The 23,397-nt window shown below is 40.1% G+C and overlaps 1 protein-coding gene across 2 annotated transcripts in view; it reads left to right on the forward strand.

The window, feature by feature from the left end:
* XRCC5 (X-ray repair cross complementing 5) overlaps nt 1-3,742 on the forward strand; it is a 44,227-nt gene extending 40,485 nt beyond the window's left edge. For both annotated transcript variants that reach the window (XM_031590578.2, XM_090143744.1), the window contains 2 exons: nt 1,187-1,258; nt 2,068-3,742. In XM_031590578.2, coding sequence (XP_031446438.2) covers nt 1,187-1,258; nt 2,068-2,082 — 87 coding nt within the window. In that variant the 3' untranslated portion in view covers nt 2,083-3,742. The remainder of the gene's footprint in view (nt 1-1,186; nt 1,259-2,067) is intronic.
* Nucleotides 3,743-23,397: the final 19,655 nt, after the last annotated feature.

Below are 23,397 nucleotides of genomic sequence, written 5' to 3' on the forward strand. Positions count from 1 at the left end.
ACAAGACCCGCATGGCTGTGTAAGGTGAAAGTCTCAGGAAAGCATAAATTTCAGAAATCAGATGTTAGCAGAAAAAAAGTTACCTAAACTCTTAACAAGTATTTATTGCCTGTTTAATAATATTATTTTCTATCCAGAAATTGTTTAGTAATTTCTATATTATTAGAGTCTGTAAATAAAACTCATAGTCTTATAGTTTTATTTTTTCTACTATTATGAATGAAATGCTACTTTTTCCTACTATATTAGGTTGAGAAAAATAATTTGTAGGTGGCTGTACTCCTGATGTTGTTTCTGTGTTTGATTTCAGTAGCTACAGTATCTGAATAAGTTAACTTTATCCTCTGTTTAAGAATGACATGCTTTATGTGGAGGGCATATGGCGAGTTGGTATGAGCAGCTATTGCAGTAGAATTTTACATAATGTTCTATTTTTGAAGACCAGCATTCTAACCATCTTGCATGTTTGAGTGTTTTTTTTTTTCAAATTCCTGTCTTTGTTCATTTGTTAAAAATGTTCATTGAATTAAATGGGAAACTTTACCGAGTTCTACACAGAGCTACCATGTCATACTGAAGATCTTTACTAAACAAGATGTTGGTCAACTTAAATATGTACTAATAGGAAAGGTTTGGTTTTTTTTTGTCCTCTGGCAGTTTGTGTCACCTGTTGTATTACTTTGAGTTACATTTTTAAGAACACAAAAAATGGCTGTATTCACACGGATGACATTTCCATCTAGTCCAGAATCCCCTTGTTGTCAGCAGACAATAACAGATGAGTAGGAAGAGGTATGCAGTTCCAATCTCAGATGCTGACTTCTGCAGTGCTTGCTGTTCAAGAGGGGTTTCTTTGGACGTAGTCTTCAAAGGATTTCTCTTCCATGCACTTTCCCCCTTTCCTCTGACACCACAAACTAATATTTGCAGCATTACATGGCATTCTGCAGCTTAAGTTTGTGATCTGAAGAACCATGTTATTTGTCTATTTCATTAAACAGACTCCACAGAATCCTTTAAAAGCAAGTATTTGGAAATTTGCTTTGTTTTGTTTGGAGGATGGACACCAGAATGAATTTGATTCATGATTTTTAATTACAATATGCTAGTATTAATGTTCTGTTCATTTAACATTAAGGATCTGAGTTTCGTCAGTAGCATAAGTATTGTATTGTTGTATTTTCAGTTCTTGACTCCAAAAGAAAAGAAAAATGAAACTCTGCCTGCCACAGATGAAGGTGGTGACGTTGATGATTTGGTGAGTACTGTAAAGACAGAATGTGGCTTCAGAACTCAATTTTAACTGAAAGCTGAAGTGAGTGAGAGCTGCTTAAAGCAATAGATTATAGTACATGGCTTAGAAAACACCTGCGGAGCTGAGTCAAAGAAGAGCCATGTGAAATTACTTAATTTCTATTGTAAAGCACAATCAGATGTGAAATGTCATTGAAGGCAAATGACCTGTTGTGTAAAAGCATGAGTGTTTACAGAGATTAATCCTGTCCTCTTGTGTACTTCAAAAGAGCCAATGTGGCTGCTTCTTTGGTAGCAGACTGTTGTAATTTACTATAATAGCATTTATCGAAGCGTGTAGATCTAGAATATTTAATTACATGGGCTGAAAACTAAAAGTCATATTTTAATTTTTTCAGTTAACAATCTCTTGTACAGGCTTGGTGAAATACAAGGATTTCAAGAGATTTTTAATAAGAATTTTAAGCTTTTTTTTTTTTTAACAAGTTGAATCATTACAAATCTATCTCCAGGACTTAAGCTGGTTGTGTAGACAGTTCTGATGAAGTTTTAACCGCAAGCAGGTTTCTACTTTTGGAGTGTATTTGTTGAATCTATGAATTGCACATATTGTCTGAAAATGGGATTTAATGTTTTTGTACTTTACAACATCTTAGTATTAAATTTGAATAATGTATTAGAACTCAGGTATTAATTAATACAATTATATAGGGATTTCTGAATTTCTTCTATTTTCTAAACACTAAACACATAAGACAGATAAGAAATAACTTTAATTCAATGCCTTTTCTAAATCTGTTGCTTCTATTTCAGCTGGACATGATGTGATCAAGTAATGCATGGTGACTATGCCTGCCAAGTTTTCGAAGAGATCTCCTTCTGTAAGATGGGATACAAAATGGGATGCTAGTGAGAAGGCAGTAAATCGTCTTTATTTTTGTGAATGAGAGCAGAAGTCCTAGAGACATTTCCAGTTGGTATAAATGTCATCTGACTTCTCAAGAGCAGAACAGAAGATTGAAAGTATTTGTGAAGTAATGATAGCTTTAAGGAATCTCTTTTTTCTCTTGATCTTATCCCTGATACTGCTTTCAGCTAAAAAACACAAAATTAATGAGAGGCCTTGGTGACTTCTGAAATTCTTCTTACTCTGCGTGAAAAGATAGAAATGTCACAGTGAGGCTACCAGGTAATGTAGAATTTTTAATGGATGTAACTCTATAATGCTATGGAGTTATAGAAGAAAAAAGAATGTATTTTCATGGTTTTCCCTAGCAGTGAGAAAAAGAGAGGAAAAATACAAACAAACCATCATTGTAGTTACAAAGTAATTGATTGAAATAAACAACAGAATCTGAAGCACACAGCAAAAGTATGTGTGCTGATTTTCCTGCACTGTACCCAAATTAGCACTGATGGTCATCTTTCTGTGCTGCAGGTTCTTTTCTGTCAGCTCAACAGCAGAGTTAATTTCTAAAAAAAATTTTGTCTCTGTTATAAGTTGTCCTCTTTCATATGTTGGGATTTCTGTTGTGTTTAATAGTTTTAACTAGTATGGTTCCTGTAGATACACTCCTGCTGCTAAAGGGATGAATGAATCATTTATATCCCCGTTACACTGCAGGTAACTGCGAATGCAGAGCAAAGGAATCCGTGAAATCTGTATGCTGACATCTATGACAGATAACTGATGATCTTTAACACTGATAACCAAAATGGGCTACTATCTATGCAAAGCAATCTAAAGTAGTCAGATACTGCTCAGAAAGAGATGTTCAGATTTGTTTTACAGATCTGAAGGGACTCTAATGATACCTTCACAGATGCTTATTTGTTACAGCCAGGTTCATTCCTTTAAAAGCTATTCTTATTGTGTTTAAACATACTGTGCAAAGTGGTAATAATATCATAAAAAAGAAATAATCGTGAGCTGTAGTTAAAAGAATCTATGAGTATCTATGGAATGTCTGTGCTTTACAGCTCCTGTGTAGGAAACAGCAATTGCTTTTTCCTGCTCCTTCCTACACAAAGACCTGCTTTCTCCTCTCTTTTGTCCTGTGTGGACTGAGTTCATGCAGCCTTTAAAGAGGTTTCCTGAGTGCAGGGAATAGGTAGAATTTGCAGGCCTTTAGAGCATTTATGCTCCATAAAGGTATTATTCTGGATTGTAAATAGACCAATTTATTGAGTGTAATTCTGGCTTTTTTTTTTTTTTTTTACATTTTTCTTAATTGTTTTGATTAATAAAAGATTTAATGGATAGCTTTTGTTTTCTTTGGAACCTTGCTTGCTAAAGTTAGATGATTAACCACCTATGTAGTACTTAGGACTATCAAAAAGCCCTTTTCTGGGCATACAATGCAAACACAGAACATAGAAAGCCCTCGACAGAAGCTGAGTGTTATTACTTTATCTGTACTTTACTAATGCAGACTTTCACAAAACTCAAAATAAAATGATTTTTACTGTTCTGCAGAGGTAAGTTTTATTCATGACCAAACAGACTACAGAATTACTTTGCAAATCTAAATAAGGATAGGGACTTTTCATTTGTTTTTAATCAGCTGGCCATGTTTTTAGTGTGTATTGCTTCTGTCAAGCATTTAGGATCGCACACAGTATTTTGTATGTCTCATTACCTATAAAGCACACTTAGTAACTGAGTTGATAGGACTAAAGAGGACAGAAATTTATGACTTCAAGTGAATGCTTAGAAGGCAAGCAAAATGTCTTTTTTTCTGCCCAGCCTTCTAGGCATCAGTCATCAGAAGCTTATGATTCACCTTTGATTTTACTAGACAGCACCCTCGTTTTATACCTTTTCTTTGCTGAAGGAATCAGCTTTCAGATTCTTATCAAATGACTGGAAAATATCTTTCACTTAGTCTGTGCTCACATTTTCAGTTATGAAGTCTGATGTAGTTACTATTTATACTGAAGATTCTCACTCAGAATTGCAAGACTGACCAGTCTTCAAAAACAATAAAGCAGTTAGCCATCCACTTCAAAAATAAAACCAAATACGTATAATACACAATGCAATTTTCTTTTCTTGCAAACAGTGTAACTTTTCCCGTTGAAGGGATTATCAAGGTGTTTTTAAACAAACAACAACAAAAACAACAAGAAAAACCAATGGCCATGACTTTGTTTTATATTACTGATATAATTCTTTTTTACTTGAAAAGGTACATCTCTGGAAAGCTTTTCTGGTGCTAAAAATAACATTCTTGCCAAGCAATCAAAGTTTGCTAGTGTATTGTCTGTGTATTTCTATTAGTCTACTACTATAATAATGTCCAAGGAGTTAAAATATTATCTTTGATGGAGAAGCAGTGATTTCTGCCCTGTGTGCTGAAAGGTTTTTATGAAAGTTAATACTGTGAAGAGGTGAAAAGGAAGGTAATGAATTTCTCAGCCCCTATTCCCTGTTTGGTTGGTCTCGCAGCTGGAACGATCAGTCAGCAGACTAATCATCACGTTGCATCAGCAATAACATATGTTGCCTAGTTGGCAGATTCTGTCCTTCTTTTCTCTGGTTAGATGAAGAATTTGGACTGGAAAAGATATTTTGCAGGGTGGAGTTTGGAAGGTGGAAATCATCCAGAGGTATACCAGGAAGTGATATATGGGAATGTACCACTTATGAGATATAACTTGGGGTGCAGCATGGACCTATGAGTACTTTACAAAAGGACCAAAATAGTGTTTTGGGGAGTGTCAGAGGAAGAGTGAAGCTCTTCCAGTAGCAGTACACCAGGAGAGGGATGTTAATCTGTAAGCAACCAGGCAATATTACTTTTGCTGCAGTTTACTCATTGAGGCGTGAGATCTGCAGATTTGGTAATGTAGTTTTCAAGTCTGTCGTCTTTCAGTCAGTGCTCAGAAATCCATTTTGTGCTCAAGACAATTGTGAAAATGTCACAGAAGCAATGGAAGGTAATTTCCAAACTGTTTCATGTTTAGAGACTTATTCCTCTGAGCCTGGATTGGCTTGAAATGAATTGTCAGGTCAGCAGTATAGTATCAGCCTGCCTACAGAGTTCTAGCAGTAAGGCTTCATCTGTCCTTACAATGTGGCATAAAATATGACACGTGCTATTGAAGCACTTCTGATACAAAGAGATCTCGTTCTACTGTGCCAGGGTAAATTTTCTTCTTGATAACTTCTGTGGTGCTTTGGTTTTGGCAGAATGATCTGTTTGGTGCTGGGGCAGGTTTTTTTGGAATTAGATAATTAGGAAGGAAATTCACAGTTGTCCAGGGAAGACTGGAGAAGTGCTGGACTGTATTCTGTTAATCTAACAGATATATTGTGGATGTTCCCATTGTGCTTACAAGCTATGTTTTTGTTTCTTAGCTTATTATTTTTTTTTTCCTGTGAGAAGTAGTAAGCAGTTAATTTTATCTGTTTGTTTATTAGAGAGGAAAACTCATTTCCACCAAGCTTTCAGCTTTATTCCTTTGTCCTGGTGTCTTCATTCAAGAGGCTGTTTGTCTTTTTGAGTGTGGAGTTTACATATGTAGCATTTCTGTGCACTGTTTGGAAGGCAGTTGTCCATTGTGTGAGAGAAACATGCTGCCAGGCAGCTTTGGGAGAAGCTCTGTGCTGGTATATACAGGCACCAGAAACTTAGAAAACTTTGGAATACAACTTATGTTAAAGTTCAGCCATATTTTTCCAAAGTAGCAAGTTCTGATGAATTGAAAATTTAGTTATCCTCTCTGCCCTCTTCCCCATATTTTACAACTTTGGAACAAAACTTAAATTTATGAAAATAAGAACTCTAAAGAAAAGCTAGAAAACCTGTCCGTTCTTGTTTTTATAGACTGTGCATAAACTTAGTGCATTTCTGAGCTAAGAATGCCTTAAAATACTTTCTTCATTCATCTGACTTCTTTTTTTTAGCATTTACTTTAAATCAGTGATTTAAGTTGAGCAGAAATTAATCTGCTGCTGCTTCCCAATAACTTTGTGAAGCCAACATAAAGAAGACAGTGAAACAAATCCTATTTTACTGGTGCCTCACTTTACAATTCTCAGCTATCGATTCTCAAAAGCATCCCCCCTACCAGCATCCTAAAGTACTCACAGAAGAATGGTCAGAAAGTCTCTTTTTTAAATAGAGAATCTTTCCTGCAATACGTTGCTCAAAGTAGAGATGAGCTGGGCTCTGTGCTCAGAGTCACACTGACAAACAAGTAGCTTCAGAAAATGAAAGGAATAGTTCCAGTCCTGGCAACCTAAGCACATCTGCAGTACAACAAATAAAATAATCTGATTTTTGCTGTTGTGAAATAAGGAGTTATTCAATACACTTAAATTTCATAATGTGTACATTTTCTGGTCTACTAATTTTTAGGACCCATCTGTATGCAGCAAGTCAGCTATATAGATTCATATGATGGACAGTTGAGGAAGTCTGTGACAGAATTGGTGGTGTGACCGTAGGCATATATTGTGTTTCTTTCTATTTATCAAACCAAAGTATTTTTCTTCTTGCTTGTAGTTACTAAATTCTACTCCTGTCTTAACACATTCTTCCTAATTTGATGGATAACAACAACTAATAACTGTCATTTCCTTTTCCTCCGGAAGGGAGCAAATATTGCAGGTTTCAAGATGTAACAGAAAGCAGAAATATCTGCAGTGTGGAGTATAGATAAAAACATTTTCTACACAAGCCCCTGAGGAGACCAACTGTGATGCAGGTATTTTTGCCTGAAGCATGTAGATCAGAGATAATGCTAGGTAAAATAAAGTAGCTGTAAGCACTTGCTTGTTGGAGTTGTAATATAGTTTGGGTGCGTGAGAATCCCTTCTCAAGTCTACTGGTGCAAATAGTCAAATATTTTCTCTCCATGCAGTGAGGTACATCTCCAGCATGAAGAAACATCATATAGCCCTCTGCATCATGTTGGCTTTCCCCAAGAGTTAAAGCAGCTATTTTGGGATGTGTACAGACCTTTTACATACTAAAATGGAGGAAAAATGGTGGAAATTTTTTTTTTTACTTGGTGTCAAGCAGGTCATTATGGAAAGCCCTGAATGTGCAAGAGTTGGCCAAAAGCTTTTCCTTGTCATGCTTTAATACTGTGTGAATCCTATGTAAATACCATCCTCTAGCCCACAGCATTCCTGAATTCTCATGAGATGGCACTGGTCTGCCTACATAAAATAAAAAATGGCTTAGCAGCAAATGTGAAATAAGAAATAACATGGCCTTCTTTTTAGTGATTTGAGATATTTCCTTACCATACTTAAACCCCAAAATGAGTCTCTTTTAATACTCCTTGTGAATGGGTTTCTTTGTTTTTTTTTGGACATTCACCATTTTGCAGTCCCTTCTGTACAGTGCAGACTTACTCAGCTAACTTGGATCTTGGAGAAGTGACGCCACAGTGTAAATAGTAATCATGACTTGGAACATCTCTGTTATAGGCATCCACCTTAAAATTTCTTTTTAGGAAGTGGTTTTCAGCTGTTACCAAGCAGAGTAATTCCACACTGCAGTTCAGCCCTTATGCTTGGGTTTTTTAACTTTGATTCTGAGTAGTCTGTGGGTCTGCTAAAAGACAGATCAAAAGGGATGATTTGAAAAAGAATGAGTTTTGGTGGCTGGGCTACTTGGGACATAAAGGAGGTTAATCTATACAACGTATATGACAGGTAGAATCTTTGAACAATAAGGGAAACGTGTGATGTCTGTCTGTTAGTTTCAGTAAAAAAAAAATTTCCTTCATAAGGAGGCAAGAGAGAGAATCTGGTTCACTTGTGGAGAACAGCGACAGCAGAATTTTAATCCTAGCTTCACCCAAGACCTATCTGAGACCTTTTATTCAACCTCTTGATTATCTCACACTTTCCAATGAGGAGGGTTTTTTATTCATGCTGTCTCATAGAGAAAATAGTTTAAAGAGTTTTGAGAGACTTAGGTTGATTGAAGTCTTTATATAGAGAGGATATTTAAGTGCAAAAGGTTAATGGAGAAAGAGGTGGGGGAGGAAACAAATGAAGACAGAAAAACCATCTACTTATTGTGTTATTTCCTGGGAGCATGGAAGGAGAACGTGATCATTAGTCTAGAGAAGTGGAGCAGAGGGAATTCCAGTAAGTGGCTCACAAGCAGAAGGAATGTATGAGAGGCAGGCATTAAAGAGACAAGACCAAGGTATTGAGAAATAACAATCGGTTATTTCACTTAATGACTTTGGAAAGCAAGGACAGCAAACAAATGAGTTTTCAAAGCTTATTATCTGAAAGAATATACTTTCTATATCTCTTTCACAATCCAGAAAGAATGAGCTGTTTTATACGATGAACATCCACTTTTCTCCCGGACGCGCACACTGACCTATTTAAAAATGCAAATTGTTACAGAGTTCCCTTCGGGCAGTGACAGAAATCATTGTAGAAGGAATAGGGTTAGCCCAGGAAGACAATATCATGTAATTGGGTTGTAGCTTGACCGAGAGAGCTTTCTCTGCAGTCCTCTGGAGATGAAAGCAACTGGGGCTTTAGCATCTGAATGACTCGCCCCTCAAGATTTACAAGTGAGATTGTGTATAATCCCCATTAGCACAATGCTGATGATGACTCAGATATTGGAACTGCAGTGGGATCGAGGATGCAAGAAAAAGCCAGTACAAAGAGGAAAAAAACTTGTAGGATTTCCTGCAACAGGTTACTGTAACTTGAAATACGGCAGTATTGATACATACCATGTTGACCGCTGGAAATTAAGGGAATTCAATCACTGCATACGTATAACAGTGTGAGGGTGTGCTGGAAAGCAGGGCCTATTTCACCTTTGGGACAGCTGTTAATTCTTTGTGGGGAAGGTTACTTTGTAGAATCTAGTTCTGTATGGAAGATCAGTACCAAGTTCCAGAGATCCTCTGTGTGGTAGAGACAATGTCCCAGCTACGCAAAGAAGCGTATGTTGAGTTCTCAAGGGAAGTTGTCTTTCTCTTAGGTTTAACTGCTGAAAATTTGAAGAGATGAGGGCATAATATTTACTATTGTATGTGAGCAAATCATACAAACAAGTGTATTCGCTTAGGATTCATTTAAATGGATGCACTCCAATGGAGGCCCTAAGAAGCACAGTACTGTAGGAAAAAAATATATTCTTTCCTGTCCTTTGCATGGCTGTCAGGATTTAGCTGTGTGTGTCACCAAAGTAAAGTACTACTTGATAACCGAGAGTTGTTGTAGCTACTATGCATGGAGCTTGTCAATACTTGTAATGTATAAACAAATCTTTATTAATGTGCATTAGCTATTTGTAGATAATATCCGTACGTCCTAGAGCTGCAGTCCCTTAGTGGGATGCTTTTAACAATGATTACTTGGCTTGGATTGCTTACCGAGGGTATTTTGCAAAGAAGTGACAACGCAGGACTACACAATTTCTGTACTACATCAACCTTTTCATGTGCAGTTGTGCTTCCTGGACCAGACAGATCAGTTGTCTTGCAATTATTCACTTGGCTAATACAAGGCAAGTTCATCACTTCTGCTGGCATTACTGTAGAAACTTTGAAAGGTGTAGTTGGCCAGCGTGTATACAGGTGTGGGGATCCAGGATTTGGGGATCAGTGTTGATGAGCCCCAAAGCATTGCGTAATGATGCTGATGTCATGCTGTCCCCCACGTGGTGGTTGTTCTTGCTTGTGCAGCCTTTGCAAAACAAAACAAATAGAGTAGATGTTTTATCAGAATGCTGATGTTGTTCTTTCTGAGTTCATCAGGGTAGAAACTTACTGACCTAGGGTCAGATTCTCAGTTTCCTCTTCATTTCCTTTGGAAAGGTTGCCTCTATGATGACAACGGTCACGTGGAGGCAGGTGCACACATGACAAGTGTTCCTACAGAAGTGCTCAGCCCCATAGCAGCACAGAACAGAAACAGTAACTTCTCCAAGATCAATTTCTAAAATGCTGAACAGATGAGTTATACCCCTTCATTCTCTTTGCATGCTGCTGTAATTTAAGGGTAAGAAACACTGAATAATTTTTGAGGTGCCATATTGTTGGTGTATGATTTTATTTTTTGTTTGTGCCCTCGGGCCCTTAAAGGACTCACTGTTGACCAGCTGACTGTTAGTACCAAGGCAGCAAATGCAGATTTTATATTTACAGAGCTCAGGAAAGGCAATCTCACTTCTCTCAAATTCAGCAGACCTTTGGGCACAAAATGTGCTCATGGATTTAGCCTCTTACACAACGAACAAGCAACAAAGCTACCCCTTCAGCTGGAGGATATTTGAAGGGAAAGACAATGTGTTGAGTGAGTGCCTTTGCTGGTTGATGTTTGAACAGCTCTAGGCTTTAATGCAAAAAGACAGGGAAGTACCATCACTCCGTACTGTCAGAGGTGGGTTGGGAGTCTCTAATGTGTTCTCTTCTTCCCTTACCATTGTCATGTGCCTGCTGCATGTCTGTTACAATCAGCACATGAGGTCAGTAGCTGTCACACTGTTTCTGCATTTGTATGTTTGAGAATGCAGAGCTCCTCCTAGCCTTACTCTGGGAATAAGGAGTATTAGCGCTCTATTAAAGACTCTGAAGGAGATCAGGTAGAATGAATGGGAGAATAAGTGCTTGGTGGAAGATGCCCATATAAAAATCAAAGCAGTGGCAAATCCTGTATGGTAGGAGAGATCATTTTGTTTGGTATTTGTACTGTTTTTCCTCACATAGGATGGGACCTGAGCTGAATGTTGCTGCAATGATTTTGGATAAGTAGCAGTGAGTGGTCTGAACTGCCACAGGCCGAGTGTGTGAATGCTCATAGCATAAACATCACTGCCTTGCTATCAACAGGTGATTTTAAGGGAGATGACCTCACAAGAAGCAATGTGCTGCTCTCCCTCCATCCAGCTTTGCTCTTTTTCCAGTGCTATATGGCCAAGATCTTGACATTTTATCTTCCTTAGTACTCAGATGCTCTATTGTAGTTTTCCATCTTGTTCTAGCTGGACAACTACCATCCACTTTGTAAACTGAGCAGTGTCAGCCTAGTGATCTTTAATAACCTCTCTCAGAATTTTCTCATGATCGCTGGTTCCTGAATGCTATGCTGGCTGCTTGGATGAAAAGAGCTTGCTGTGTAAGTACTTCTGGTATCAAGTGTGCACGTTTAATTTATTTTCGGAAATTTCTATGAATGATGAACTGAGGGTCTAGTTTTTTACTGCTTCATTTCTAGCACATATGGGTGCAAGAAATGGTTTAAAAGATTTCAGGGTTTTCTCTGTACTTATTAAAAAACTTAATGGTACAGAAAGCACTGTAATAGCTTACTTTCATCCTGAGGTTTTAAAAAGAAGGTTAAGTTGCTCTCTATTTTTCAGCTGGGTGAATAACGCAGACAGGTAATAGCCACATCAATAGGTTGGTATTGTTAAAAATGTGTTGACATGGCGAGATGGTTTCACTGGAGGATTTTGTAGGTGTCCCTTTCAGACTGGGACACAGTAGCAAAGGCTGTGTGTGCTGCGCCTGTGCACATGCTCTGCCATCCACGTCCCAAGGGTGCAATGCTTTCTTTGCAGAATTCACAAAGAAAGTGTTCTTTGCTCGCAGGCCTGAGGGGTGGATGTCCTCAGATGATGTCTGCAAAAGTAGAGTAGATCTGAAAACAGACTAGTGAAGACAGGCTGGTTGTGCTGCTCCTTTGTCCCTGTAATGCCTCCTCTGGCAAAGAGGTTAAAGCTTTTTCTGACCACATTGGAATCTCAAATTCAGATCCTTCTTCTGCCTGATTCTTTTTGGCTGTTAATCTGGACTCTTAGTCTTCACTGCTGAAGATGTGCTCTTTTATGTAAGTGGAATATCCACTGGGTGATGTGCTGAGAGCCACATTTCTCAGGTGACTTAAAGTACAGATATGGAACTGCATTTACTGGGGCATTCTCAGCCTCCTTTGCAGACAGCATCCTGTCTGGGCCACCAGCTACTTAGAGCCTCTTTTGCTCTGAGGACAGTGTCTGCCTGTGCAAACCCACAGTGTGCATTTCAGAAGGGGTATGTGTTGGAAATCATTAAGGTTGAAGAAGACCACAGAGATCAGCAGTCCAACCACTGACTGGTCATCACCATGTCCCAGTGTCTTCAACTAGTGCTAGAACAGTGCCAAGGTAGTGGTGAGCTGAGGCCTTGCAGGAAGCTGGCAGGGGCTTGGAGTGCAGTGTCTATGGCTCCATCCCAATCACTGAGGGAGTGCTATGTTAACTGGGTGACAGCTCCTCTTCCAGCTGCTATTGGGATCTGAGCTCTGCTTCTCAGGCTAACTACAGTCATCTAGCTCTGTGCTTTCCGTGTACAGTTTGTACAACAAAGGAGTGTTTTTTTTATAGCTCAAATAAGATCAAGCGTAGATGATCTTGTAATGAAGTGATCTTTGTGCCTGATTGTATTAACATCATAGGGAGACAAATGCACTCGAGTTGTGAAGAGCCCCCTGCAGCCATAATTAGATCAATAAAGAGGTTCATATTGATCTGTAGATCAGCAGGAGGAAGGAAAGGGTGTCATCCAAGTCAGCTCTCAAGACCAAAAGCTTTAGAGAGAAACTGGAATCCTTCCTCCGTGGTAATGGTACTAGGCTTTTTCCTACTTGCAAATCCTTTTCAGTGCTGGTTTGTTACTGGGAAGCTGTAGGAAGGGGCAGTTGGAAAGTCTTGTGCCCTTACAGATGCAAACAATGCAAAAACCCAAACTTTCTCTGTACTGCAGGTTTGGAGGAAAGGTAAAGAAAGTGTGGGAGGGTGAAGAGAAGGGTGACAAGACATGCAACAAGGCAGATTCTGAGTGACTCCAAAAATACCCTTGCTGTTCCTGGTAGCAGAATGTGTGTCTGTGGGTTCAAAATGTGCCTGCATTGAGACTAGCATTCTCCTGTCATCTGTCACATTCCAGCCATTAATAGCTCTCTAATCTAATGTTATTGAGCCTAATATAAGCCCATTTTTTTCTACCATCTCCTCATGGGAATGGCATAGCAAATTCTCTCACAAAATGCACTTCAAAAGTAAGCATGTCTTGCTGCCTCCCTGGTTGCATAAAGGATGCAACCATGACAGACAGTTGATGTTAGCAGAGAAGTGTTGATTCCAGGCACATTTGTTTGTATTAACACCTTTAATTTTTGATCTCCTTTTCAGATAGTGTTTGATTTCTACACAACCTGTTTTTAATTGGAAATATTTCTTGTGGTGATCTTACTGTACTTTGGTGGGCTGGTAGGAGCCTTCGGGCTCTCAATTTGAGGTTTGTAATGTGAAATAAGTGCTTTGCTTCAGGACCCATAATTTCAAGAAGCAAAGGCAGCAAAACTGGAGAGAGTAGATTCTGGGCTCTGACAGTTCAGATCAAAATACTGAAGAGATGGATGGATTTTTTTGAAGCCTTCAGATCAGTGCTGTGGATGGTTTTATTGGAAATACATTATTAGTCAAAGAAACTAAGGGGCCTGGGAGAAGTGGGAACTTATAACCCAACTTTTAGTTCTCATGCTAGCAATCTGCAGCTCTACACGCTTTCCTATGCATGTTTGAACATGGAAGAAGGCAGAAGGCAGGTGCTAAGCAATTTGTTCTGCCTCAGGTATCTCAAGTAAGATAGAGCATTAGCATGTACTTACAGTGGTGAGTGCAAACTCTTGAAAGGGCAATTTTCTTCCTAGCAATTAATGGTTAAAGAGAAAGCATCTAATTTTTGTTCAGGCTGGGCTCACTGATAAGTTATAAAGCATTGACACAAATCCTAAATGTTCATTCTTTTCAGTGCTTCCGTGTTAAGAGTGCAGCCTGCTGATCGGTTTGGAGTCCTTTGGTACATTTGGCATTTCTTGGGCAGCTATCTCTGTTCTGTGCTTTGGTGAATTTCAGAAAGAGTATGGTGGCTCAGAAGCCACCTCTGAATGAGCTTTGGAAATGTGGTATGTTGCCATACCTACACAGGTTGTGTGAAAGGAATGTTTTTTTTTTTGAGAGGAAGGTATTAAAAGGTGCACTGTGTACGTGGGTAAGGGGAAAGCCTCTTCAAGTCAGAGTTAACTGAAAAATGCATTATGTAACTTCCTCAAAACTGATAGTGTTTTTGTCTGAGTTCTTACCAGCTGAACTGAATGTCCATTTTGAGACACGTATAAATACTTCTAAAATTCCATCTGTGAATGCAGATCTCAGGCCAAGATTTAGACAGTAGGAGTTGTGCTTTTTATTTTATTTTTGCTGCTTTACCTACCAATACAGTTTGACTCGAGCTAAGAGATGCTTAGTTTGTATATTCTGCTGGATAAAATATATAAGATACTTGCATTACCCTGTGACAAAAATAAGATACTGCAGTAGCTGGTTAGCCAACTTGTAAACTGCACAATATCAGGGAACAGCTGTTTTTCTTTTTTCCCCCCAAAGATAGATCCTTCTTCCTTTCACTGTTTATAAATGTACAAATGAGAGTGCCTCCTGACATTGAGAACCAAGATTGCAATTAACAAGTGTCTAATGTGCTAGCCTAATTAGTGATTTTCTTTACAATCCATGATAATAATACTGTGGAAGGTCTTCACTGCCCTATAGAATTGGAGTTAGAAAGCAATACGTGTTTTTGGTTACACTTCTACTACGTGCCTGTTTGGGAAAGAAGAGGATAGAAGCATGGTAGAGAATTGCTAATTCAATGTGACACTTGTTTTGCAGTGTGTGGCGTTACACCAGGAACTTCTGTAGCATGTGATCTGTGCAGTGGAGAAAAAAATAACATTGGGGCTTATCTTCAAACAATGCTAAGTGGTTCTGTGGAGTTGGACCAGGTGACCTTTAAGGGTCCCTTCCAACTCAAACGATTATATGATTCTATGATCTGGAATCCCCATGTTCCCTTGCAATGACAAAATGGCAGGGAGCTTGGATCAATGGTTTGTCTTACAGTGTCATGTAAGATTTTAACGTTTTATTAAGTCATTGTTCTAAATTGACTTTTTTCTTTTTTTTTTGGAGGGAGGGAGCTATGCATTTAACTTTAGAAGTGAAATGGGCATAACCTTGAAACTCAGACAAAAATATCCTGCCCTTAAAGAATAGCTTCTCATGTCCCTTCTTGAAATGCGTTCTTCTGTTGGCAACAGGGGAGAGATTTCTGGATAGTAACATGAGTTAAATATGTGGTCATTGGAAAGGTTAGAAAGCAAAAATATATGAGAACAGTCATTCCTTTCTACCCCCCATCCTTGGTTTGGTTAGGTTTTTTGTTTTGCTTTGGCTTTTTTTTGAGTAGTCTTCATTTGAGTCTCAGGTAGAGTCAGAAAAACTGACCCAAATCTTAGGTTGAATGATGGATTCACTCTGCAGTGGATGCACACGTCCGTACGTATCTGTCATCAAATGATCTGCAGAGACATGCCTTCTTATCTGCTTCCTAAAAATGGACTGGCAGAACATGAGCTCCTCTTTCCCTTTGGGCTCTGAGAGCCCAGTGCTTGTATGACTCTAACCTAAAGGGCTTTTTTGAGGTGCACAGGGCACATCCACATGCTTTTGTACTGCATGATGTAGTCATACTTTGAGGCAGCTGGAGCTCACCTGAGCAGTAACAGCTCCTTCTCTATTTGAGTTACTCTTGAAAATTTTAATTCCTGGAACATCTGCTCTGTCCTAATTTCTCTTCTATTCTTCTCCTGGGAAATCTAGGTAATGTATGTGGCATCTGTCTCTCACCCTCCTTTGTTTATATGGAGACAAAGAGTCCATTTTATCTGGTGGAAAGCGCCTTCCTATTGCCACCCTTTTAGGTCTGTTTCTTTCCTGGACTGGTTTTGTATTTTCCTGTAACTGGAATATTGGTGTGTTGTTTATTTAACTTGCATGTTATAAGTTCCTTTCCTTAGCAAACCCTTTTTCAGTAATCTGAGAACAAGCTTCTGTCATTTAAAATAGGCGTACTATAAATAAACCCTTTTTGTTGTCCTCTGCATTAGTTACCCATTTACCCTTTTACACTGAGGATTTGTGATTCTTTTTTTCAATTGCTGAAACAAACAGCCAACAATAACACACAAAGCAGGCATGCCACAATATACTTATCCCTGTCTCCAGCATGATTATAAACATGTCTGTGCTGAGCTCAACATCTCTAAACTCACACTTTCCTGTCGCATTCCAGGATGGGAAGTTGCAGCCTCCTTCACATTCAGCTGAGGGTGCTGCTACAAAGAGGATTCTCCTTGTGTCCTCAGGAACGAGGCAGTATTTAGTAAGAACTAAACAACTGTATGCGTCAATGTGCTCATGCCTGCAAATGACTGGCAGGCAGTGGGATTGTTGTATTATGGTCGCATTAGCTAATCACTGCTGATAATTGTTATTAATCGTTGTCTTGGGTCTGTGGTATGAAGAAGCTTTAGTTCTTCAGTTGTGACTGTTTGAGGTGATATGCGAGAGCTGCTTAACAATGCATAAGTAGGATAAAAATGGAAGGAAATATAAAATACTTTTTTATTTTCTCCCATCTCTCTGGAAAAGCAGCACCTTATAGTGCAAGGACTCCAAGCTACATGTTTGAACTCTACTGGCTCTGAAGGTGGTCTGTTGTCCTCTAGCACTGTTTGCTGCAAAAGAAAGTGGTCTTTCATGGTGTTACCTCAAAATACCATTGTGTTCCAGCTTGGCTTATATTACAAGACTGATGTCCAGTGTAGACGAAGAGTGAAAAGCACGATTTCCTCCCCCTCTCTGCTGGTTGTGGCCAGATTTCTTTACAATTGGTTGACCACATTTTTTTGCTCTTTGATTAGCAGCAGCTTCTGTTCCTTGTGAGCTGCCTTAGCTCCTGGTCCCCACAGCTGTGTCTGGTTCCTCAGGTTCCAGTTCAGTGCTGAGTCTCTCCTAGGCCTTTTCAAACGGTGGTATTGATTTGCCACCAGTTTCTGGGTAACTGCTGTTGCTTTTTGGATTCTTTGGATGATGAAGAGGGAAAGCATTGGAAGAGTTCTGCTCTCCACTGCATTTCATAAAATCGTTTGAGTTGGAAGGAGCCCTTAAAGGCCATCTGGCCCAACTCCCTGCAGTGAGAAGGGACACCTACAGCTCAATCAGGTTGCTCAGAGCCCCTCTAGCCTGACCTTGAGTCTCTCCAGGGACAGAGCATTCGCCACTTCTTGGGCAATGTGTGCCAGTGCCTCACCACCTTTATCATAAAACACTTCCTTATATCCAATCTGAATCTCCCTCTTACAATTTGAAGTCATTTCCTCTTGTTCTATTTCAACGGACTCTGTCCCCTTCTTTCTGACAGCTCCCCTTCAGATACTGAAATGCCTCTCTCAGGTCTCCTCAGAACCTTCTCTTCTCTAAGCTGAGCAGCCCCAGCTCTCAGCCTGTCCTTGGAATGGAAGAACACCTTCCCTACTTGGATCATTTTTGTGGCCCTCCTCTAGACACACTCCATCCATGTCTCTCCTGTACTGAGGACTCTACATCTGGACACAGTATTCCAGGTGAGGTTTCACAGTGCAGTGCAGAGCAGAGGTGCGGTGTCACCTCCCTGACCTGCTGGCCATGGTGCTTTTGATGCAGCCCATGATACATTTGGCTTGCTGGGCTGTGAGGGTGCAATGCTGGCTTATGTCCAGCTTCCCCATCCACCGGTACCCCCCAGTCCAAAGTACTTCTCTGTAAGATCTTGTGTCAATTTGTCTAAGGAAACAGGCATTCAAGAGCAAAAACTTGAACCCATTCACCATAGCTTGGAGAGTCTGGACAAAGGCCAGAAAGGGACAATGTCTTCTTACCAACCCCCTGAGAAGTTTATATGTATTAGTGAGACTCCTTTACCAGTCTTGGGAGGAGAGAAAAGCAGTTGAGGAGGAGTTTAAACAAGAAGTTAAAGTTGCTATGCCATTGCTCTCAGTATTACATCAATACATTGGCACATCATGCTAAGGATACTTCAGACTCCATAATCTGCTTTGCTGCCTCTGAGAGCTGTTCAAAGTGCTCCCTTCTGCCAGTTCAGTCAGTGACACTGTTAGATTTATTGAGGACTTTGGCAATTAATTACTTTCAGACCTGAGAAGGCCTCATTGTTGTCCGTCAGACTTTAATTAATCAAAGCAGCAGATGGGTAGTATCAACGTCAAATGCTGGTGTAATTAACTCATTCATTATTGCGTTCTCTTGCTCTGTGATGGTTTATAAAGGACATTTTTAATCTAGCTGCCATAATGCTTTTCCCTTAGCAGGAGTTAAATAATTTTCATCAGTCTTTACCATAATTATCCTGTATCTAGGATACCAATAGGGAATATGCTAATTTTTTTGCAGTAAATATGTGGGTCCTTCCTTGGCTTCAGACAGGTGAGTGGAGTTTGACCTTAAAGATAAATAGGGCTGCTGGAAGCTGAGTTTGCTTGGTACTCACCCAGCTCATCAGGGCCTCCAGAAATGCCCATTTCATTGAGCTGTCTCCTGGCTCTTTGCACTATGTCAGAATAGAAACGTGATCAATTATCACATTTTTTTCACAGACTAGTTTTATCTTGGGGAAATAAAAAGAAGGCACATTCTTAGTCCCTCAGAACTGCGTGTGCAAATTGCTGCAGGAGGGTTTTGCTTGCAGCTAATTGAGTCTTTGCTGGGGAATAACCCTACTTTGGGTGGAGTTTCTTGCACCTTTCTGCATATGCTGTGCCAGAGTGGTTTGAGACATGTCCTATGCCATGAATCATGATAAACAGAAAAGATTCATAAATATCTTGATCTTATCACCGTGAGATAAAGGCATTTGTTTCCCATCAGGCTAAGTTACGCAGGCTCTGCCCATACCAGGGAAGAGTCCCAGAGCTGTTTTCTTGAGTTGTTAGCATAGTTTTTGATGTATTTTTGGCCCAAAGAGTACCCAGCATGGTTCAAGAGCAAATGCAGACCAGAAGGAATAGGCTGTTGCTCTGTGGTGCCCTTTGGCCTCTGTTGCCCTGCAAAATAGGAATTTGGGCTTGCATGAGGTTGTACTGTTAGTATTAGCACCAGAAGAAGGTTCTGAGCATGATGGGATAGGTGTTGCTATAGATATTTGCTACACATCATGTAACGATGAATTTGAAGAAGTAGAAGAAAAAGAACAAAGAACTCCAACCTCATTGTCTCTGAAATATATCCCATACTCCTAAACCTCCACATGTTTCTGAGAGGATTTACGGTAGCTTCCCAATGACAGCTGCTTCAGGAACTTTTTCGAGGTATTTCCAGGATTTCCTGAAAGAGATGTGAAAGCTTTGGCCTTCTGAGGAAAATCTTTTGTCCTGGATGCCCTTCCTGGGAGGAAAGGTCCCTGTCTTATCCCAGCTGCAGCCCTTTTACATGAGGATGGGGCAGCCTCTCAGTGATGCTGTCCATCCAAGATATGGAGCCATTGCTTCTCCCCAGTGCTAATATCATTCTGAATAATGAGAATGTTCATCATTAATGTGGTGTGAGGAAACCAAAGCGAATAATTTACATTTCTGCTCCTTGAAGATTCTCCCACTCCCTTGTTTTCAAAACCATTTAGTGGGAGCAGAAAAACTGAAAATTTAGACAAAAATCCTCAGCCAAACCAATGCTGCAGCTTTATTAATCAAAAGGTTTTGGAAAAGAACAGCTTGGCTTTTCTTAATTAAGATTCTCTCCCCCTGGCAGATTAATTACCCAGAATTCAGTGCAGAATTGGATCCATGGATGGTATCGATCCAGTCAGGCTGCTAGTTTGTGTTTGCAGGGATCTGACTGTGATCTCCTTCTGTGGGAATGTGGGGAGGGAGGGAGCTGGCTGCTAGTTATTAATAGAATTTGGAACAGTTTTTTCCCCTAGCTGATTAAATCAAAATGCTAGACAGTTGCATAATCTTATGCATCTCAGTAGCAGCAGCAAATTCCACCACAAGCCCAGAGAAAAGTGTGGAAGAAGTGTGGAGATAGATGCCGAAGGCAACAGTAGATTTTTATTTTCTGGAGAGGTAAAGCAATGGAATTTTTATTTTACACATGCTTATAAATACTGTGCTTAGAGAAGTACTGTGAACATTTCAAATGCCTATTGGCTGTAATTTGAACCTAAGATAGTAGGTCAAGGTTGAAGCCTAGGAAAAGGAACAGGACTGCTGATCCCCTTAGATGTGCCCATATATAAAGTGTAGGGGTGGGCCAGCACAGGTGTCAGTGCTTATGAGTTCAGGCCCTGTGGTGCTAATTGGAGCTAGGGACTGCAGCTAGGCTCTGCAGAAGAACAGAAAATCTATGGCTTTTCAGAATGGAAGGCTGAGGCTGAAGATCAAGTGGTGGGAGAGGAGCCCTGCTGTGTGGGTAGGTGAGAGTGGTGAGCCAAGAGCTATCATCTGGATGTGGAACTGTCCCTATTCAAGGCCTTTCTCCCTGTTTAGAGGACCCCTGTTATCAGATCAGTGCCTCTAATTGTTGTTTGTTGTGTTAGGGTGTGGGCAATTCCCTATCACACATCCAATGTTCTGGAATATACAGCTTTGGCTTGTTGAACCCCTGCTCTCTTTCAGCCTTCCAAGTGCTTTTAAAGCCTCATTCTACCCCCAGATGCTTCTTGCTTACCTTGACAAGCAGGCAAATACCTTAGTTAAGCATTTCCAGGGATCTTTTTATTCCGGGGGCTTTCTTGGAAAAAGGCTTCATGGAAGCCCAGTTAGTTGACTGTGGTGGCTCTCTTGCCCTATTCTGCCTGAGAGCTCAGCCATCCCTCCTCTCTTTTGTTAAGATTTTTTTTCTTCTACTGCAGCCTTCAAACAAGCAAACAAACAATTCCCCAAAGCTCCAAAAGATGCTTTTGACACAAGATGCACTGTAATGATGAGAGCTCTCTGCAGTATCACGAGTCACAGTCTGTGACAGCCACAGAACTGTTCAGAGAACGGCTTCTTGCCAGATTTCATTCACAGCATTGCAGAGTTTGCTGTTTGAAAAATGCTGCTTCTCCACTTTTTGTTTAGAAATCCAGGCCTGAATTTCTAGGAGGCAGCAGTAATTTGAGGATCTTCACTTTTGCCAAGAGTTTTATTTATTTTTTTATTTTTAGGACAAGTTGAACAGCATCTTTTTGGGATCGTGCTTTATAAAGAATCCCTGAAATCAAATATCTTTTTTGCAAGTCCAGAACAAAAGTTGAGAGTAGGAGGCTGGCTGCAAGCGATATTTCTTGAGCTGCAGGCCATTAGCACAGTTAATTGGAGGGGTACAATGTTACGTGGCTGTAGTCTGCAAATGGAAGAAGAACCTCACAAATCCTTTAGCCTTCCTTTTCCCCTTTTCAGTAAGATGATTGAAGGAACCTGTGTTTTGGGGATTGCATCTTGAGTTCAGCATGACTTATTCCTGTGATTAACAGCTGAACTGATGTCCTAAGATTAATGAAGTCAAGGGAAGGACACCTGGTTTGACTGCTGGTTCCTCCTTTCAAAAGAGGGGTGGGTTCTTTCTTCCTAACTTTAGGGATGGGTGTCAGTTTAAAATTGAAACGCTGGAGGCCAGTCAAGCATCTCAAATCATACTAGACAACTGTGTAGGCAGTTTGGTGCTGAATACAATTGGGATGAATAATTCCTTGGAGGTACCTATTTTTCTCTGAAGATTGCTAAGGCAGCTTAGAATTTGACAAGTGCCCTTTATACGTATACAGTTTGGTGAGATGTAGCTGTAGATGCTCAGGTTAAATATCCCTATAAGTAGGCTGAAATATGTGCGTATGACCCAAGTATTGCTCATCTCATGAGGGTGTTTACTGGAGGTTGAGGACAGATGTATCTTCCAGGGTCACTCTAAATGCTGTGAGCTGAAACAACTCCAGATTTCTTTCATGGCTGTATGGGAAAGTGGGAATCTGGTGAAGTGATTTCACCTCCCTCTGCTTTGCATGTAGCCTTGAAAATGAGACATTGTGCTTGGACCTGAGGCTGACAAGACTTTGTAGGGTACCAGCTTTAGCAGAGGGGTTGGACTTGATGATCTCTTGAGATCCATTCCAACCCCTGAGATTCTGTGAAGACTTCCATGATACAGTGAAATTCATGGCATTCACAAACTAGAGAAGGCTCAGGGAATTGGAGAAGGAAAAGAAGTGAAGAAGAAAGAAGAGAGTTTATACATGCCTGTTGTTATTTAGTGCATTGAATAACCGGGGTATTGTTTGTATCAAATATCAGTTTTTCTCGCTCTCAGCCAAATTCAAAATGAGAGGAAGGGGAATACATTAATTATAGTCTGTCAGACATACAGCTCAGTGACTGTGCCTTGCACAGAAGCATGGGGCTGTTTCTGGGGAGGCTCATGCTTGGTTACAGATATGTTTAAGAAACCAATCTTGGTAATAAACACAGTGTTTCAGCTAATCAATCATGAGGGCTGTAAGACCAGAAGATGTGAGTGCTGAGGACCTGGGAGCACAATGCGTCTCTGAGGGCACATGCTTGACTCTATGCAACACTACAGTCTGAGGAGGAATCCTGCTAGTTTCATCCAGATTTGTTTCAGGCCCGTAGGCGATCTCTTTCAAAATTAATAAAATGCTTCCCTGATAGACCTATATTACAGTGAGAAATGTATCACTGAAGTTGCAGACAATTGTTTGCCATCCTCTTCAGGGGCTGTTGTCCTCTGGACATCGAGCAGAAGGCTGTTGTATCACTTCTGGATGGGAGACTTGAAATTCTCAAACCAGATTGTTTTCCTTATAAGATTCAAATCAATATTGTAGAATCACAAAATAGGTTGGAAGGAGACCTCAAAGATCATCCAGTTCCAAGCCCCTGCAATGGGCTGGTTGGCACCCACTTGATCAGGCTGCCCATCCAACCTGGCCTTCAGCACCTGCAGGGATGGGGCATCCACAGCTTCTCTGGGCAGCCTGTGCCAGTGCCTCACTGCTGCTTGCAAATATATCCCCCTTGCAGATATACCTTTGTTCATTGTAGGTTAGGTTTTGAAATATTCACCCGTATCTAGACTAACATAGTTTCACATTCCCTGTGGTTAAAGCCTCTTCCTGCTACCACCTTACCTGAAGTTCTTTTTACTCTCAAGTCTCTGATTTTTTTTTTTTTATTTTTTATTTTTTGCAATTCTGCTGTGAATTTTG

The sequence above is a fragment of the Phasianus colchicus genome, chromosome 7 (genome assembly GCF_987193195.1).
Source record: "Phasianus colchicus chromosome 7, bPhaCol1.hap1.1, whole genome shotgun sequence".
Classification (NCBI taxonomy): Eukaryota; Metazoa; Chordata; class Aves; order Galliformes; family Phasianidae; genus Phasianus; species Phasianus colchicus.